This window comes from Meleagris gallopavo, chromosome 3, assembly GCF_905368555.1.
Source record: "Meleagris gallopavo chromosome 3, MGAL_WU_HG_1.1, whole genome shotgun sequence".
In the NCBI taxonomy this organism is placed as follows: Eukaryota; Metazoa; Chordata; class Aves; order Galliformes; family Phasianidae; genus Meleagris; species Meleagris gallopavo.
This window is the reverse complement of record NC_139406.1, coordinates 76,688,975-76,709,406: the sequence shown is the minus strand read 5'-3', so window position 1 is coordinate 76,709,406 and position 20,432 is coordinate 76,688,975. Positions and strand designations below refer to the sequence as shown.

Below are 20,432 nucleotides of genomic sequence, written 5' to 3'. Positions count from 1 at the left end.
AGGTATTTATGGACATTGATGAGATTCCCCTGAGCCTTTTCTGCAGTCTGATCAGTCCCAGTTCTCTCAGCCTCTCCACCTGTTGTTGTAAGCTTAAATTGTAAGGCATTTAAATTAGCTTACATAAATTAAATTTAAATAAATGAATTAAATTAATGTATTCAATTAAATTTATTAAATTTATTTAATCAAATGAATTAATTTCTTTGATTTATTTAATTAAATTTATTTTAATAAATAAATCATGCTCATGGTATGCAATGAAGCTGCAAGTTTTTCAGTGTCAGTTTCTTTACAAGTGGATTGTACTGTAGGTTGGCATGGAAGAAGAATTTGGTTCATATCCTGCAATATCACAATATGGCCTGATGCAGGGGGCCATGAAATAAGGTATCTAGATTTTAGCATGGTTACTCTGGTATGCTCAGCTATAACTCTACTTTCTTCCTCTGCCTATTGGTCTCAGATGAGACTAAGATCTTTATTATCTTTATTATTTGTGGTTTCTCATGCCCATACATTACAGATTCAGTGCATGTCTTTTGCTTTTCCCTTGGTAAAACTAGGTTTCATGTATTTTCATTGTCAAATAAATTTTGCTGTCTCATCTGTACAAAAGAATTCAGGCATGATCAGCTGTAATTAGCTGAAAAAAAGACTGAAAAATTATGAGCCAAAATGCCATAGCTGCATGATATTAATGAGTTTGGCACGGTAAGGATCATGCAGCAGTAAAAAAGAAAATGAGCAGTAGAAATACAGTGTGGCATTCGCCTCTGATTGTTCTACCAGAAAGTGCATTCCCTACTAAATTCTGTTTGCAGGCTCTTCTGTGGAGAATTACTCAGTATTACCAGGCCTCATGCATGATGGAGAAATTTTTGCATGATTGGTTTATTTTTGTCTCACTCTTATACCATTACTAACACATGAGTTTTGGGCTGCTGCTACAATAGTGGTTTGGTGGACCTTTGGTTGAGTCAGAGCAGTCACTTCTATACGTTCTTGCCACCAGCTGTCTGTCTCAGCCTGTGACGTTATGAACCTGTGCTTTTGAGGATTTGTCAAATTTAGGGCCAGTGCATTGTTTAAGACTTCCGGCCAACATGAAGTGAACAAAATTATTCTGTTTGCTCGGTTGTTTGAAAACTCAGTTGTATTCTCAAGCAAAATTTTTGCACTTAAGGAGAAAATAAATCAGCTCTTCAAAAATGACCAGATTTTCATTGCCAGATGAAATTTTGGAGCAGAATCACTTACCAAAATAACATTTTGGAAAAATGACGGGATTGGATCAGATAAGCTTTACATTATGTAAATTATGCATAAAAATCAATCCCATCTAGTAAATCTAGTAAAAGAAAAGAACTGCCTTCCCACTTAGAAACATACTGCATTTGTTCAGTGTTAGTTTTAGCTTCTGTTCTTGGCCTGCTCACAGATCTGCAGTCCATTACAGTGGCGCCTGTGAGGGCAAATACAGTGAAAGTTGGGCCAGTTTTTCTATGATAAACGGTGTTTTCCAGTAATTCATACTAAATCATAAGAAAAAAAATCCCTCGTATTTGACACTTGGCATGGAAAGCCTTGTTTCACAAGGGTTTCACTTGTAGATTTATACAGATTAAAAAAAAATAAAATAGATCAATTTCATTTATTACAACAAAAGTTTTTAAAAGTAAGGTATTGTTTAAAGATCATAGACTTGTATTTGTTAGCAAAGAATAATATAATGATCATTTAAACTAAATAGATGTATTTCCTGAAATGAGTAATCACTTCGTTGCTCATGTAACACAGATGACTCTTAAACATTTTTTTGTTTCTTCTCTTGGATAGATCTGCGTAGAAAGTGGTCACATTATTTTTAGTATCCTAAAAATATTCAAATTTCCAAAATGCTTTGCTTTGAAAAGCCAATTGTGTACCAACAAAACTTTAACTGTAAAAAAATAACCTTTATGGTAGGATGTTGATTTTAAATCCTAATGGTATTTTAGAATTTAATTTTCACAATTTAATTAATTACATGCAAATAACCACGTAACTGCATTCTTAAGATTCATCAAGGAGATATCAGAATTCATCCGCCTTGTAATTCTTAACTTTCTCATTCACCAAGAAGTTTTTTGAATAGAAAAATAGCACATTTTAAAAAATAAGTTCCTAATAATCTCCAAATAACAAACAGATGTGTACATACGACAAATAAAGTTAAAAGAGAGTATTCTCTATCTGGAATGTTGGTATGGTTCTGAAAGAAAAAAAATAAAATTGTAAGACGTGCAGTTTCTAACTAATAATCCACGTAACTGTGGAGATTTTAGTTATTTGCATAGACAGGCAAACCAGGTAGGAATGCATATTTTTTTATTACGAGCATTTCTTTTTGATTGGATATTAGTATATGATCTTTTCCATTGAATTCAGGCCAGGGGAAAGTGTTACTATCTAAAGTTTATTTACACAGAAAATAACAAGAACGGGAATCAAATCAAAGCCAAACATGGATGCAACACTTAAATGAAAATAACTGGATGGTGTAAAGGAATCAGTTATCATTTGGCTACATGGAGGAAACTGGCAAGATGTTACATGTAATTAGAAAAATAGATTCCAGCAGATTTGAAATGAGTCTTCTGAAGTCAGCAAGTGAGAATTCAAAAATGTTCTCAACTCTCAATTAAAGAGAAGGAAAGTGGCGTAAAATGCAGATTGTCTCAGTAGAGAAAATGAACAGTTGAGTGGATATTTGTAACTAACATAATAATTATGTCACAACCTAAAATGATCCAGTTGTCACCCGTTATTTATCTTATAGTACAGGTTAAATTAACACATGGAACAAATTGTGACAAAGGCAGCAGCCAAGAAATGGGTGTTTTCTAACATGATGAAGTAGTTAGCATTTAGTAGAGATCAACTCTACTTCAGTGTGTGAAGCTGATAATCACTTAGCTGAGGTTGGCTCAAATAAGTACTTCCTCCCCACACTTGAAGCAATATTAACCCAGCCAAAGTATCCATTCAGATGTCTGATTTTAGATTCTTACATTTGAGTCTTGGGGCTTAGCACAAATGCATCCAAAATCAGAACTGTAAAAACTGCTGCTTGAAAAGCAGCTGCTAATTTGAAGTTGGTCATGTCTTAAAAGTTACAGTTTTTTTTTAATCATACATTGATCTGCAAAGAACAGAAGGAATGTGCAGACCTTAGAAGAATGACTTCATTGTTGCAGGTTGGAAATGTGCATGGTGTTCTGGGAGAGCATTCAGACCTGTGCTATCCTTGTGGTTGGCCACCAGTTAAGCAAGGAATATGTCTGCGCTACTATGCCAGCTGAACTCTGTGTCAGGATGGGCTCTCTATTACTGGCAGCCTGAATATCTACTGGTATCTCTGGCCTGCAGAGAACTGTTAGCATCAGGCATTTGGTTTCTAAGCCTAAAATAAATTTAATTTATGCAGTCTTTAAACTAACACTGTCACAAAATAATGAAGCAAAGATCCTTCATCTATCAGATGTTTACCCTAAAAGTCTATGAGAGTGTGACGATGTGGAACAGGAATAGCATATACAATGAAATTTTCATATGGTTAATTAAACCCATAGACTCGTTCTGTACATAGTAAGGTTTTATTGGTATTAGAATAAAGAATTTCTTTTTGAAAAAAAAAAAAAAAAAGACTGATAATTACTTCTCTCTGTGCTTCTAATCAACAGTCTTTGATGTACATCTGTTTTTTGCATACATCTGTAACTTCCAGTCAGGAAAAGCCTTTTATGGCAAGTGGCCTTTAAGCTACATGCTGAGTTTATTTCATATATTCCTTTTCTTTTTCTTAGGAAAGCATCCATATTTTTTTTTTCCCCCAGCTTTATCAGCAAATATATACTTAAAAATATTTTACGCAGGAAAAACCCCTCTAGTTTGCAGTTCAGTTTAGAATGACTTAAAACTGACGGAGGATATTAGAGTTCTGTCTTTCTTGCAGATGTATATCAGAATAAGAAGAGAACCTAATCTGTCCACTCCATATGTATTATTAGATACCATGGTATACTGCTTCTTATCATGTGATGCCAAGGCTGCATCCAGCTGCTGTGGATGTGAGGGGGGAGGACAGCCCCCTGTGGTGCTGAGAGCATCTGTGGCAGCAGGCTGTCCTCACAGCAGAGCAAGTCCACCCCCAGCAAGTCCATATCTGTAATCTCTGGGAGAAAAAAAAAGTATTTTGGTGGTGTACTTTTTTAAATCAGGCCTATATATATGTAAATAGATATATTTAAATATTGCATATTTAAATTCTGGTGAAATTTGTACTCATTATTCAGTCTAAATTTGTGAAACAGCTCATGGATAAATTTATTGTCAAGGGCTGACTTCAGTTAAGGCTGTTTTCAGAGTGAAGCTATGTCCAGTTTTGCATGTTTGCTCTATGTCTGAATGCAGCACTGACCTTTTGTAGGCATTCCTGGCCATACAGCTGTACTGGGGAGGGACCAGAAGCACTCCTGGGCAGGCCGAAGCATGCAGAGAGATGATTTGAGCAGTCCTGCAAGCCCTATTTTGTATTTGACTGGATTAGCACTTGGTAGTGAAGTTCACATACAAAGCTGTGAGAGTGAATCATCATTGTCAGGAGGTGGCACTAAGCTACAGCTGGGGGAAAAGTGTACTCAGCTGCTCCGGCTGTAGGTAGGAAAGGGATGTTCCACACAGCCTCAGCAAAGCTGATTTCATTCTGGAAATACAGTCTATTCAGGCTTCTTATGGCTCTATCTAGACATAAGTTCTAAAGGGAGCTCGGTATTTAAAGGGGGGCTATATGAAAGAAGGGGACAGGCTCTAGCAGGGGCTATTGCAATAAGACAAGAGGGAATCATTTCAAACTAAAAGAGGAAAGATTTAGATTAGATGTAAGGAAAATGTTTTTTACAATAAATCCCTGTTCATTGCAGGGGACTTGGACTCAATGGCCAACTCAAGGGTCCCAACTCAAAGCATTCCATGATAAGCTTTTATGGAGAATAACAATTTCAGGTTCTGTGGCACTTCACTGAAAAGTCACATTATTATCAATTATTTGCAGTTTCTGAACTAAGATTCATTAGAAGCTCTAAGATGCTTACAGTTAAGTCCAGCCCACTCAGGGCTGTTCTGTTTTTGTCGTAACATCAGCAGATAACTTTAAGCAAACAGAATTCATTTCAAGGTAAAATTTTTCCATGTGAGGACTCAGCCTGTGGAAAGTTTCTGTAAAATCAATTGATCTCCTTTTGGCTTAATATTTGCATTTGTAGAAATGAAGCAAATAAAACCATCACAGAAGTTCCAGGTGGAAATAACTACTGACTTTGTTCAAACTTGGGATGTTTATAGATCTATACAATATTCTTACCTTTACCACAATAAAATTAAACTAAGTGCTGGCAGAATGATAAGAAGAAAGTGGTGATGGCTTTAATATGCTTCTGTAAGTGCTATTTGTTTCAGTCAATTGTATAAATTTTTTTATTAAAGAAAGATTGTGAGTACAATGGTAAGCAGTGCTCTAGAAAATAATCCTTTCTTTGCTTTGTAATTGGTGAAATGCAATATTATATAAGTTGATCGAACAAATACAGACCTAGGAATGCTTGCCTTCAGGAACTGCACATTAAAACTGTTTCTGAGAAGAAATCTTAACAGGAGTCCACTACAGTGTTATGGGAAAATTTCAAATGCTTTTTTTTTTTTTAGCTGTGTAATTTCAGTAATAATGAAAAAGCACAGAAAATTAATTATATCCTGCAGAATTGTAAGACCCAGTCAGAGGAAGATGTTTGAAATGTTGACTCTTTCTTTCACTGTAAAAATTGCCGAGCATATCAGATTGAATTTTCTGCATTTGGCTGATTTTATACTATATTGCCATTAACCTCAAAGAAAAAAATTGCCATGAGGGGGTGGGAAAGTTAGGTGGTCCTGTGGTCTGTGTATGTCTAGCTTTCAAAAAAGCTTAAAAGAGATAATCTCAGTTTACCTCAGATCCTTGGTGATTTGGTGATATTTCCTACTGTCCTCAGCCAGCTCATGTTCAAGCCACAATTGCCAGTTGGTCAAAAAAGGTCATCTAACAGCACTTCTCAGCAAGGCAGGGACAGTTCAAAGAGGTTGCTGCTGTTGCTGTTTTTGTTGTGGTTGGTAGTGAGGGTGCAAAGTTTATCCTATGGCAAAAATTATGCAAACACTCGAACCATTCATTGCTCAAACACTCAGAAAAAATCCAGGAGGAAAGTTGAGGAAAACTGGATTAGTAGTTTTAAATCCATGCTGAATGTTTCTAGAATTTTAATGGCCAGATTTGAGGTGGCCTCAGGCTGGCACTGTGTGCCAAAAACACTGACATACTGGGAGCTGGGGGTACAGCAAAGCCCTAGGCTCATGGTGCTTGAAAGTTAAAAAATAGGCATCATGGTACTTCTTCATAAAACAGAATAAATGAGAATGCAAATATCCAATGGCCATACAAGTTCTTTCTTTTGTGTTCTGGGCCTGGTCTGTCGGGCAACAGGAGAAGTCATTGTTTAATATTGTAATCTCAATATATCTCTTTTAAAGCTAAAGAAGTAGTACCATTTACATGTTCTGTTGAACACGGAGTAGTTATGTGAACACATGGTGCATCTATTTAACACCAGTTCTGGGGTAGGAAAGGAACCGTGCTTTCCCTGAAGTGCTGAAAGTCACCCTTTAGTCCAGCTTTTTCCATTGTTTTTTCCATGGCATGTTTGCAGCAAAAAATAATGGCATCAACATTCTGGAAAAGCTGTGCTGCCCTGTTTTGTCTCTAATGTTCCATGACCCTTCCAACAAAGTCAACAAAGATGTTTCTGAAATTGTGACAATGGTTTGAGAATACTGGGCTCAAACAAAAGTTTTAGCAAGATGAAATGCAATATTGGATATTATACCTGTTTATTTTTGATATTATATTTTTATATTTTTTGAGTGACTGCACTGTATTTTATTATCTGTGAAAAACTGATTTGTGACTATTGGGAAACAAATAACAAAATACAAATTAAAAAAAAAAAAAAAGATTTAGGTATAAAGGGCCCTTTTTTCAAGCCTCTGGTAGTGAAGAACCCTCTAGCAGCTCTATGATACAGAAGTAACTCATAGACTGTTGTGAGAAAGTGACAATGTTTAGGCTGACAATAGAGCTACCCTGATAGACTTAGGGATAAAGCTGTGTACCTCAGTACATCTCTTAAATCCAGACTGGCCATGACTGATATTAGTGACTCAGTCTGTAGCAATTAGTTAAATGTGCTGGGGGGTGCTGTGTCACAGAATCACAGAATCATAGGGGTTGGAAGGGACCTGAAGAGATCATCGAGTCCAACCCCCCTGCCAAAGCAGGTTCCCTACACCAGGTAAGTCTCCTGAGTCAACAGGCAAAGGTTGGCACACATCTGCGTTGCTCTGCTCAGAGCTCCCATACCAGGAACACAACTGTATGTGAGCAGTCCCTGCCCTATGTTGTCTCCTGAGCCCTTCGTGAAGGGCAGGGAGAGTGGCAACCGAGACAATTATTCCTTAACTGTAACTGTTGCCTATATTGATAGAATATATTTACGTGTGTATGCATGTTCTTAATATTGTATAAATATTTTTTATTATTTTGAAATTTGCTTCATATTGAACTGCCGAGAAGAGAAAACAAAACCACAAACCTTCCAAAGGAAACATTTTGCTTGGCTCTGCTTGCAAAGCATCTGATCTGACACATCACTGACTGAGAGAATACTAGTGAGTAACCTCTAATGTCCACATCATTTGGATTCAGAGATAAATCCACGTTAGGTAAACATTTAGACATCATTGGAGACCCACCTATTTTCACATTACTTTGAAAGGATGATCTGATTCAGCATTAAAACATCTGTATTATTCAGTTCTGGCAGTTTTCTATGATTTCCATGTCTCCTTGTGTTTTCAAGCTTTCCTCTTTCCACACTGTGCTTCTTTTTGCTTTCCTCCCAAGTCTATTAAGTGTGAAATCCTAAGTTTTGTATTGTTTAATTAATAGAATCAGTTGTTCTTTCTCTAGGCAGAGTAAATGGTACTTCTTTAAAGAAAAATGAATATTGGGAATGATGGAAGTGGAAGCCTGTTTTCAGTTAATCTCGCTGCCATCTACTGTACGTGTTGTAAAACTGCACTGTGGAGAATGCACTGCTTGTCAGCAAAGCCACTCTTCTCTGTCAATTTGCCCTAAAGTTGAAGAAAAATCTACTGAACTCTTAGTAGGCTGTGATGTGTAAATTCTATTCTTTGTGTAGGCCTAATTTGCTAAACATTATTCAACCCTTGTAAATGAATAAAGAACATCACACAATTAATGACTTTTCTGAGGCGCCCATTGTTATCATATTTCAGTGCTTTGCAAATATTAATCCACCTTTATAATGTCTGCTATTTCAGGATTATAAATGGTGGTATGCACAACTGATGTACTTAATATTTTCATAACATCCTTTCTGTTGCTTTTCTGAGGCAAATATGTGTATGTAAGACTTCAAACTAGAGCAGAAATTCACCCAAGAATACAAGGCACTGGCTGCTGACAGTTGGCCCTTACTGTCCCATGTCCTTAATCCATCTCCTTTTTTTCAGTGTCCATCCAAATCCCAGTGTCTTTCACTGCCTGCTCAAAATGGCTGTTTTATGTTGGCTGATTCCCCCCAAATTATGTTGTTTCTGAAGCACACACCGAGCGCAGATAATTTAAGCCTAAATTTGATAACATTAAAAATAATTCCACACTAAATTCTTATCTGTCATGAACTCCACAGCAGGTGACATTGGTAGTGATGCCAATGATTTGTGGTTTGCTGTGCTATTAAACCTCACTGTTTAATCTTCCAATGTGGGCCACTTGTCAGAGTTGGTTGGTAAACTGCATGGTTTAGCCATACTTTAAGCTTGACTTAGTAGCAATGGGGATTTTTTTTTTCTTTCAAGGTGTATACATTTATAGAATTTCTTAACAATTCATATATTTCTCTGGCAGTTTCTGTATCCACTACTTTTCATCCAACTGAAAGTACTAGGAGGTAAGAAAGTACTGCCTTTGGAGGATCATTTCTGGGTTGAATCTTTCTATTATTTGGGTGGGTTTTTTTTTGCAGTCACTGCTTCTGCATAGTTTGATCTGCACTGTAAATAAGAGGAAATGATTAGGCATCCATGGAGTTATACATGACAGAAGCTTTCCTTCTGTTGTGTGAGACAGGGCTTCTCCAGCATCTTATATCTCCTTCTCTCAATATGATTTGACTGGTACTAGTCATCCATCCCTCTGCTGCTGCTGTTAGTTCGTGCAGTGTCTACTATCCTGCAGTGTTCCAAATTGAGTCTCAAAACTTCTCTAGTTTACCCTGCAGAGTAGGTGCTGCCACGTGCAGGATCTGAAGTAGAACTACATCTGTAGGAGAATGATTTGCAAGTATACAACATAAAAGGACAAATGAAATTGAAGACCAAATAATGCATTTATTGAAGTTTGTTTTTATCCTAGGACTTCACTGTGCCTTTACAACTAGCAGTGGAAGTTGTGTACATGAAAATACTACAAAGGGAAGAAGGCATACACTGCTCAATGCTGTTATTCAGTAATCATCAGTAGAAGAGGAATATATTTTAAATAAAGAAAGGAGTATTAAGCATTTTGATCTCTGTAAAATAATTAATATTCTTAATAGGAGAACACTGAAAAATTGTGAGGGAATTACAGTGTGAAGTAAATACGCAGATAGCTGCTTCTTTTTCTTTTCTTAATGTTTTAAAATTAAATCCTTGCTGCCCTCATGTGGATGTATGCTGTTTTCTCTATCTGCTGAAACTGAAAATGGACAGGTCTCACTAGAAGAGCTGTACATACAACAGTATTTATGCGGCAAATGAAGGATAAATTGGCCACTGAACTGGGCCAGGAGTGTTGAGCATTGTGGCTGAGGTTCTCTGTTGTCAGGCATGTCCTGAGTGTTAAGAATCCATCCTCAAGGTTCTGTATGTGGAAAGCTGCCTTCACAGCTGACAGGAGTTGATGAAGGCTCCCTCTGAACCAAATGATGTGCATCCTGAATGGACCAAGAGGGTCCATCCAGAAGGAATGTGCAATGTTTTCAAACTCCTTTGAGCTCAAGGCCTGAGACAAACCAGGGAACTGAGTAGTAGAGCAGCTGTTGTAGGAGCAATGATGATAACGTGATAAATAGCAATAACAAAAAGAAGAAGAATCGCCCACGTAATACCAATTATTTATAGCTCTTTGGAGTATGGACAATTGCTGCATATATTAGCATAAATAATTTTTTTCAGGAATGGATGTTGGAATTGCGGTATTATCTGTATGTTTATGTACCTTCATCTGTATGCCACTGTACTGCTAGAAATTGTAGCAGGTTATTAGCTAACAATTAGCTGACCATCCTCCTACCATAAGCATGTAATCCAAACAGAACTTTCATGAATAACACTGTAAAGAGACTGATGACTGTGAGAATGTATTTAGTATAAAATGATGACTTATTCATTGGTAATTCATAAAGCAAATAGCAAAACTGAATTGTATAATATTACAATAAGGGGTGGCTTAGCTTTGCCAGTCTTGCTTCTGTGTAGAACTTGTGAGATACAGAGTGATAGATAGCTTATAAAGGCTTTCATTTGCTAAATAACCGGACACCAAATCTAGGTGTATTTTGTCTCTTTTGTAAGCCCTGTACATATTTCAGTGTTCACACCCAACTGTGCAGATTCTGTAATTCTACAAATTATGTTCCAAGCTGTCTCAGATAGTGAAAGTTGAGGAGCCCTTTTTTAGATGTGAGAGCGCTCTGACATTTTCTTATGTTGGCCCACAACATCAAAGGTGGATGTTGGTGGTACAGCAGTAGAAATTGAACCTTCCTGCCAATGTCCCATTACATGTTGCTGTGCGACAGATGGCAGCAGAGGGGCACTCTGACAAAATGGCGTCTCACACAGAAGTGCGGATGAAGCAAAGATATGTCATTGAATTTCTTCATGCAGAAAAAAAATTGTACTCATTGACGTTTGTTGATGTCTTAATGAATGTTTCTGGAGACCAAACAGTGGATGTAAGCACAGTGAGGTGGGGGGTGGGTGGGTCACCTCCGCTAGTGCAGATTGTTCTGAGTACGGCATGCAGGCTCTTGTTTGCTGCTGTAAAAAATGCAGAGCTATGACTATGTTGAAAAACAGTGTTTTGTAGCTGAGAATATGCTCTATCAAATAGTCTTATTGACATCTTTGTAATAAGATGAAATGATGAATTGAAAAGATGATGAAAAGATGATAAAAAGATGAAATAAATAGGAGGCATTACTTTTGGAGCAACCTACATAGTTTGAGATTAAAATATACTCTTAAGCTGGAAAAGGAAAAGTTAGCGAGGTAGGTAGCATGCAAGAGAGAAGCCAGTTGAGGAATACAGTAATTTGAACAGCCTGTGTCCTGATATCCTGCTCTTCAACTGAATTACTTGTATTTCTCCCATTGCTATTAACACTAAGGACTTTCAAGGATACGCTGTCTGCAATAATAAAATGAAGACTGTAGATCAGACCTGATGTGGAGGCCTATAACTTGGAGAGAAGAAATGAGGCCTGTGGCTATGTGCCAGCTAACGGGCGGGTGAGGTATCACTGCAGATGACCCAGTGTCACGGGAAGAGCATTGCTGGCTGCAGCCCTAGGGCTCATGCTGATAAGGATCAGGCTGTGGGGATCAGTCATACTCTGTCAGATACTGTTACCCTGTGTCTGAACAGTGATGCTGTAACTTGCTATTGATGGAGGAGAGCTGGAGGCAGGCCGGGGAGAAATGCTGGGCTGAATAAGGGGCTGTGTCAGAGCCTGCTGTGAGGCCCCAGTGCCTCCCAGCATGTGCAGAGGGGGATTGTTGAGTTTTCCCTTTCTAGCAGGCCTGTTTTTATGCAGACTGGGCCATGTATGTTTCAGCGGTTTGTAGAGGCAGCTTCATCACTTGTACCAGAGGGGTGGCTTGCTCTTCTGGAGGCTCTCTGCAGGCACTGGGATGGCTGCTGCAGGGTATCCGAAACACAAGAATGTGTTTGTTGCACAGTGGCTTGTCAAATCATTTAAATTTACTATAGTTCATTTCTGTTTAAGGATGCTGTAATGGGGAGCATGCTAGCAATATGGATTGGTACTTGTGTTACACAAACTACTTGTAAGGCTTGGAGATGTGCACCAAGTGGGTTGTGTGTCCTTTTAACTGTGCATGTCAGAGTTTTCAGAGGGCAAAGAATAGAATCTGTTACTCTCTGAAGCATACAGTGAACATTTTACTTCAGTGGAGGAGGCCACAGAGAAAATTAGATGTGCTGATTGGAAATTGCATTTCCTTTGCTGATTGGTACAGTGAAACTTCGCAATAAAGATCACTAAGCAAGCTGGATAGCAAAACTGCAGTAAAGTATAATTGATTCCAATGGTCTTTTGACTAGCAGCACTGTCACTTGTTTCAGATCATCTTAATAAATATTTCCAAGATTCAGGTTAAATAATTAGAATATATTTAAAGTTCAAGAAAGAATGCAATGTTCAACTATATATTTTGATCCACAATATACCAACTAGTAGAATCACATAATAAAAATTTGGTATGGAAATGTGTATAATCAAAACCATCTTGTAATGCTGCTCTGTGTCAAGTATTCCTTCTCCCTGACCTCATTAGGTGTACCTAGTCATTAGATACAGTGTTACTAAAGAGTTTTAACTTAAAAGCAGCTTTGATTAATGATTGGTTGGACTGAAGTTTAACTGTGTAGGATTAACTAGATTTAAAAATGGCAAAATGCCATAGTAGCATTAATGCCAGACTTTAACAAGAAGCAGAAGTAAACTCCAAGGACCCTTATGATTTTCATATGGACTAAACCCATGTTCTCATTAACTTAATGTCCTGTCCTGTTTTGAAAGCTAATGTTCTAATAATTCCTAGAGAATAGTAGCTTAGGCAGCACATTACAAATATGTAATCCTTATATGTTTAATGAATCATACATTTTGATAATTTTAATATTAGGCTCATTCAGCCATGTACTGTCATTGTAGTTGAAAAGTACATTTTCACATTTCTATGTTGTCTGCCATTTGAATTTTATTTTAATGTCTTCTTATTTTAGTTTTCCTGAAAGTTTAGAATTGGCATCTCTACAGCTAAATATCCTTATTTTTTTCTCCATTGATCACATATTTCTTTATATCACACTGCTGAGAAAATGCAACCAGTCTCACTTAACGCACTATTCAGTCATCTTAAATCCTACTAAAGTATATAGGATTTAAATATAATGTAATAAAATAAAGTTAACGTAATGCTGAGTTGGGTCCATTCTGTCTAGCATTTTTTCCAGTCCGTGGGATCTTTGCTGAAATAATCAGAATTCATTGATATATTATTGGAGCTGAACAGGAAAAAACTTTCTCCTTTCAAGAATCTGAGCAATTCTTTTTGCTGCATTGATCCTGATTTCATCATCTGGGTTATTTTTCAGTGAGCTTCCAGTCACAAGAAGTGCGTAATGAAACTTGTTTCAGTGTAGTAACGCATTGTGAGAATTAGGCAGTGTTAATAATTAATAATAGCAGTTCTTTACAGAGGCAGCACTCTTTCTGCCAAAGCATCCAGCCAAATACTTGGGCTGCAGAGCCTAATTTCTCATTGAAATCCAGGATATATTAGACTTGACTTAGATAGGATTACTCACTCAAGCAAATTTACGCAAGTGTATGAGGCATGTATCCAGCTTGTAGTGAGTTAGGAGTCTACCTACTTGTTTGGCTCTGTGCCTTAGGCACTTGCATAACGTTGCTTGCATGAATTATCCCATTAAATCAAGACCCGCATAAATATTATTACTCATACCAGCAAAACTGTGTTGTGGACAAGTGCTGACAGTCCAGGATCTTGCTTCCTATTATACCATATCAAAAGGTTCTGTTGTTACTAATGATCAGATTGTATTAACTAAACTTTATATTTGCAGTCCCCATTGGTAACGCCACTGAGGTTTTTGGTTGCGTTCTAATACTACCTTTGTATTTTTTGCTTCATTGACTCAGTGATATTTTTTCTCTCTTATTTTTAGGAAGAAGGGCAACAAAAACAAAGGAGAAGAAAAAGAAGAAAAAGAATTTGATGGAGAGGGCTCAGAAGCAGCACAGCATCTTTTTAGCTACAGACAAAACAAGCCAGTAAAGACTTGATTTACTTTTTTTAATATATTTTTGCAAAGTGCACAAAAGCTGCTACATGCTCCTGCCCATGGATGCACTACAATTCAGCTGCTTTAACAGTATTGGTGGCAAATAACTTGTGAAAAGAAGCCCACAAGCTTGTTTGTTTTATTTATATATTTTTTATTTTATTTTTTCCTCTTATTTTGACCTGAAGACTTCAAGGTCAGGAGCACACTGAGTTGAATCAGTGGAAGTGGTGCTGAAGTGTGTCAAAGATTTTGTACTGAGTGTTTGGTCACTGTGTTGACACTGAATGGAAGCAGGAAAGAAACCTATGTATCACCATTAGGCGGACTTGTGCATATTTAAATAAAAAAAGGAAGTCTTGGAGGTGTAGGTACTATTGCATTTATGGCCTTTGTCTCCTACATTTGTACATTTCAAGAGTAAATGGATATGAATCACATACTTAGCATTAATATGCATTGTTCTCAACATCTACTGCATTGAAACTGTTGTACGAGTATAATAAAACTGCATTATGACAATATGCCACAAGAATCACTGCTTAGAGTTACAAATGTGCAGCAGACTTTATGTGTACATATTACTCCGTCTACGTATAAATGAACATATTTACTGTACATCTATGCATTTTTATGTATAATACTATATACATGTTTAAAGTTATGTCCTGTTGGTTCTAGTAATATACTTTAAAGTAATCCAGTAAATGTTTACTTTACCATGTTTTAAGGATCTTTTCATGTTTCTCAATAGTTACAAACTGGATTTTTTTTCTTGTTTGTAAAGCACATTCAGATGCTAGACTACCTTGTACTGACGCTCATAGTGGAGTGTCAGCTCTGAAGTATACTTGCCAGACTGGTATAATGCAATTCTTTTCTGCTCTTCTTTACTCCTATCTCAGCCCTAGTGTATTTTGTCTCAGAAAAAGTAGGGTAACTTTTAAAGATGAGGCATGATGATAGATGTTTTGAGTGTCAGGAAAGAAATTTTACAGAAAGTTCTTGGTATCTAAGATTGTATATGTAGTTTTTCAAATGTAATGCACAGTGTTTTATTTCTCTTAGTCCTGATCCAGTCAGATACAGCAACTGAATACTTGAATAAGGAGAAACAAAAGAAAAAGCAGTGTGTAATCAGTCATTCAGCAGTACAGTGAGCACCAGTCAGTTTCCCAGTATTGACAGTTAACTGTCAAAGTTTAACAAATTTAAACTGCATCTGGGCTGGGGGAAGGTGTCTTTTTACGTAGCTAAAATGGCTCAGGATGTGTAATTTGGTATTCTTGCATTATTGGGCTTTTGTTCAAGGAGAGTTTTGAATATCTTCTTGGAAAATCCCGCAACTAAAATGCCTGCCACTTATGCTGTCACTTATAGAAGTTATAGTTCTAGGACTAAAACTTGCATCACTATCTGCTCAAACAAGGTGTTTTGTTAAAAATTATTTATACTTAAATTTTGACAGGTCTGGCTAAGAAGTTAATTCTAACAAAAGGATAAATCTAAATCTAGGACTGTGAATGTTTCCAGCCTCTGCTTCTATACTCACTTCTGAGCTAGGATAATAGTTGTTCCACTGCTACAGGCTCCACCAAAAGCCCTCTCTCCATACTGTCCGCTGTGGCAGTTAGCTAACTGCTTGAGGAGTCCATCTCCCCCAGGCATGAGTATTTAGCTTTATTAACACAAAAATGATTATCTGGAGCCCATCTTCCAAGGGTAGACACTTAGCTTAGTTAGTATTTGAATGGTTTTCCTCATCTCTTTTGTCCTTCTGAAATAGTTTGTAAGTGGGGTCTCTGCAATCACTTGCAGAGAACTGGGGAGCAGAGAGAAAGAAGGCTGCTTAAATGTTCTTTCACTGTGATCCTAGTCAATAAAGCTTCTGTATGACCTGGTTTAAATTCTACTTGTGTTACCAGGCACACAGAGTCCTGATGTTCTTAAACAAAGGAAAAGGAAAAACAGACCCCAGAGCCCCACAAGTATATTTTTGAGATATATTTTAGAAAAATCCTACAAATCTTAGTTTTAGTTTTATGGGCTATATGCTTCATAAGTAAACTAGGAAATAAAGCATCTATAAGTACAAATATATTCATAATTAGCTAGAAGAAGTGTTGCTAAAAAAAAGAAAAGTGCAGTATTTAGACACATATGAACATTCCATGAAACTGCTTGTGGACTTCCACTTAACCATGAGGTTTTCTCCCTTCATTTAGAATATGACCGTATTTACCTAGAACATAACAATGATAAGGACAGTAAGATTTTTCTGACCTGGGCTGCTATTTTAGACTTTAAATGCTCACTTTAAAATAATAGGAAAAAAAAAAAAAAAAGGGCAATATAAGCTGTAGCTGCCTGTCTGCTTATTGGTTATCAAATTTGGCTGCAAGTGCAGTGAATACCCTCGTACCATCCTTTTAGTAGTGGTTACAGATGTTGTATTAGGCATGTCATAGAAAGAATGCTACAAAATACAATAAAATGTCACAAGCTTCTGACTAAAATATCTTTGGTCCTTTTTAATTTAAGGAATGTATTGCTTTGGAATAGCATGCACACAGATGAATTGGAGAATTTATTATTTTGTTGATACTTACATGTTTGAAAAGGATACAGGCACTGTGCATTAACTACACATTGATTTCCTCCTTCCTAGTCATCTTCATATTGGGATTTTCTTGAGAATACAGACGCAAGAAACTCTCCCTAAGTAACAAGTGCCCTCATATGTAGTTTCTGCTTTGTCCTAAATAACTGTTTCAATTCCCTTTTGCACAGTAGGTCCTATCAAAATATTTATAACATTCTGAGTTTCATGAGATCATACTTCTCCTGAAGTTGGAAAGGACCTCAAGAGACCACTTAGTCCCAATCCCCACTCATAGCAGGGCTAAGGTATGTCTAAAGTGGAGAATTTTGTAACCTCTTTAGTCCCTGTTGCAGTATTTGACCACCTTCACAAGGAATTTTTTTTCTTTTCCAGTAAGAATTTTATCATTACAATTTTTGTCTGTTTCTACTTGACTTTCTACTGAGAAGAGTTAGGTTAAGTCTCCTCTATACACTCTGTTCAGGCAGCTAGATGCTGAAGACTGCAGCTAGATTTCCCTCTAGCTCCTTTTCCAGATTAAATACTCACAGATACATTTTTTTTCTTTTTTGAAGCTGTCACTACCTTTCAAATCTAGAAAATTTCTTTAAAATACTGGCAGGAATTGGAGCAAAGAGTTTCTTTCTTCACACTTAGGGTTTTGTGCCCAAAGTTTAACCATTAGCTACTGGAAATTTGCTTAAAACTAAGGAAGATTCAAGTTAGTCAAATAAAGAACTTTCCACGCTATATTCATTGGGTTAAAAAAATGCTATATTACAATTACGTGCAAAAAGTCCTTTTCCCTAAGCATATATTCTTTAATATTGGATTCACCTTTCTCAGAAGAAACAATTTTATAGCCTCTCTCTCCTTTCAGGACCTCTGTATCTTTAGCATGTCCAGCCTCCTCCTGGCCTCCTAATATGTGTCCACTTAAATGAAACAACAAAAAATCTACAAAAACACAGGTGCAAGGTTAAAGTAATTATTTTGTGGCTGACTGGTTTTTAATACATCTCAGCTGTTCTTGCTAGTGAGAGATTATTGCTACATTTCTCTTATTACTGGGGAAAAAAAAAGAAAAATTGTGCTTGATATTATAGTAATGCACGCCTTCCATGCTACAAATGCCAGTATTAGAAAATTGTTCTCTGACACTGAATGCTTAACATAAAGATGTCAATGAAAATTAAAAAATAAAATAAAATAAAATTTTAAAAAAGCTAGATTGAGAGCTCCTAAATTAAGAAGACTTTTGCAAACAAAGACCAAAATCAACTTTTCTTTCTTTCTTCAATTGTTCTATATTGTTGAAATAGAATATAGAACAAAACTGACTGCACAAGTACCATACTTTTTTAAATGGATAAGGCTAGTAATGAGTGAAGCTACCACTTAACTGAAGGTAAAACAGCCTTTTCAATTCAAAAGGCATATCTCCTTCCCTCCACCACCAAGATGTGCTTGTCTCTTGACACTAGTTCACTTCCACTTGTGATGTTGTAAGCCAGCATGAATTCCAGTACACTGATGTTATTTTGGACAGACACCAGTAAGAACAAAATGTACCCTTTTGAACATGTAACCTACAAACAACTATCAGCTTTTTGTTTAGCTCTTTACTGAAAACACTGAGCTTGGCATTGTTTCTTTCATGAAATCCTCTGTCCAGGAGACAGGAAACAATATTAAATTTAGGAAGTGTTAGAGCAACCTGACCTACATGATGCCCTTAGCTTTCTGTGTAACTTTCCAAGGCTCCAACAGATTTTTAAAATTATTTTCATTTTTTATGCAAGGTAGAACTATTCATGTCTAATGAACTCCAGAAAAGCTGGATCCTTACTTAAACTGGTAAGCAGTATCTTTGTGTTTACGTCTGCAGAGAAATTGCTGCTCTGTCTCCTTGTGAAGTTGTTTCTTCAGCGTATTCTCATGTATTCTTGTTCATTTGAATTGAGCAACACAAGCAAACAAGCAAACAAGCAAACAAATGAAAAAACCCTAACTAATAGCTTATAGACCACAAATGAATAAACAGTGATTTGTTTTTCACTAGTCTCTTCTCAAAATAGAAATTAACCTCAAGAGAGATAAGTGATAAACCAAACAGTGGCACTTGGAGTACATGTCTTGGCTTGCAAATATTGTGGCTTTCCGACTGAACTCTAAGGGGGCTTTACAGGAATCACAGAATCATTAAGGTTGGAGAAAACATCTAAGATCATCTAGTCCAACCATCAACCAATCACCACCATGTCAACTAAATCATGTCCCTGACACCTATTCTCTTCTTGAAAACCTTCCCACCACCCATACAGAGCGGCCTGTTCCAATGCATTACACCTCCTTCTGAGAAGAAATGTTTCCCAACATCCAGCCCGAACCTCCCCTGGTGCAACTTAAGGCCATTACCTTTCATCCTATCACTGTCACCTGGGAGAAGACACAGACCCTCACCTTGCCACAATCTCCTTTCTGGTAGCTGTAGAGAGCAATAAGGTCTCCCCGAGCCTCTTCTCCAGACTGAGCAATCCCAGTTCCCTCAGCCAATCCCCATAGGAGTTGTTCTCCAGACCCCTCACTTCGTTGCCCTTCTCTGGACACACCCCAGGGCCTCAACGTTTTTCTTGTAGTGATGGGGCCAAAACTGAACACAGCATTCAAGGTGCATCCTCAGTGGAACTGATTACAGGGGGACATGAAGTGGTGGGGTTCAATATCTTGAGTGAAAGAAGTAAGACAAAAAGTAGGATTGCTACCCTGGAGAACCAACTTCAACCTTTTCCAGGGCTACTTGGAGATACCTCATGGGCTGGTTTGCTAGAAGGTAAGGGGGCCTGTGAGAGCTGTGCAGCATTTAAACAGCACTTCCAAGCTCAGAATCACTGCATCCCTAAGAGTAGGAAATTGGGGAAGGGAGACAGGACACCTGTGTGGATGAGCAAGGAGCTCAAAGATCAAAGAGAAATTCTATGAAATGTAGAAAAAGGGCCTGTCCTCTTGAGAGGAGTATAGTAGTGTTGTCAGGGCCTGCAGGGATGTGACGAGGGAGGCTAAAGCCCATGGGCCCCGATGGGATGCATCCACGTGTGCTGAGGGAGCTGACAGAGGTGACTGCTGAACGCTTTCTATCATCTTTGACAGGTCTTGGAGAACAGGAGAGGTGCCTGAAGATTGGCGGATAGCCAATGTCACTCCAGTCTTCAAAAAGGCTAGAAGCAGGATCTGGGAAACTACATGCCAGTCAACCTCACTTTTGACCCTGGAAAGGTGATGGAACGGCTTTTTCTGTTTGCCATCTCCAAGCAACTGGTAGAAAAGAAGGCTATCAGAAGTAGTCAGCACAGATTCACCAAGGGGAAACTGTGCTTGACCAATTTGTAAAAATAGACTTGGCTAGTGTCTAAAGCATCATCTCATTTTTTGAGAAAATTCATATTGGCATTAATTCAGATGCAGATAAAGACAGAAACAAACACATTCCAAAGATTTTCTGCCCAGGCTGAAGAA

General features: G+C 37.4%; 1 protein-coding gene across 1 annotated transcript in view; it reads left to right on the top strand.

Annotated features, from left to right (window-relative positions):
- RSPO2 (R-spondin 2) overlaps window positions 1-16,830 on the top strand; it is a 97,502-nt gene extending 80,672 nt beyond the window's left edge. The window contains exon 5 of the mRNA XM_085221572.1: window positions 14,198-16,830. Coding sequence (XP_085077698.1) covers window positions 14,198-14,307 — 110 coding nt within the window. The 3' untranslated portion in view covers window positions 14,308-16,830. The remainder of the gene's footprint in view (window positions 1-14,197) is intronic.
- Window positions 16,831-20,432: the final 3,602 nt, after the last annotated feature.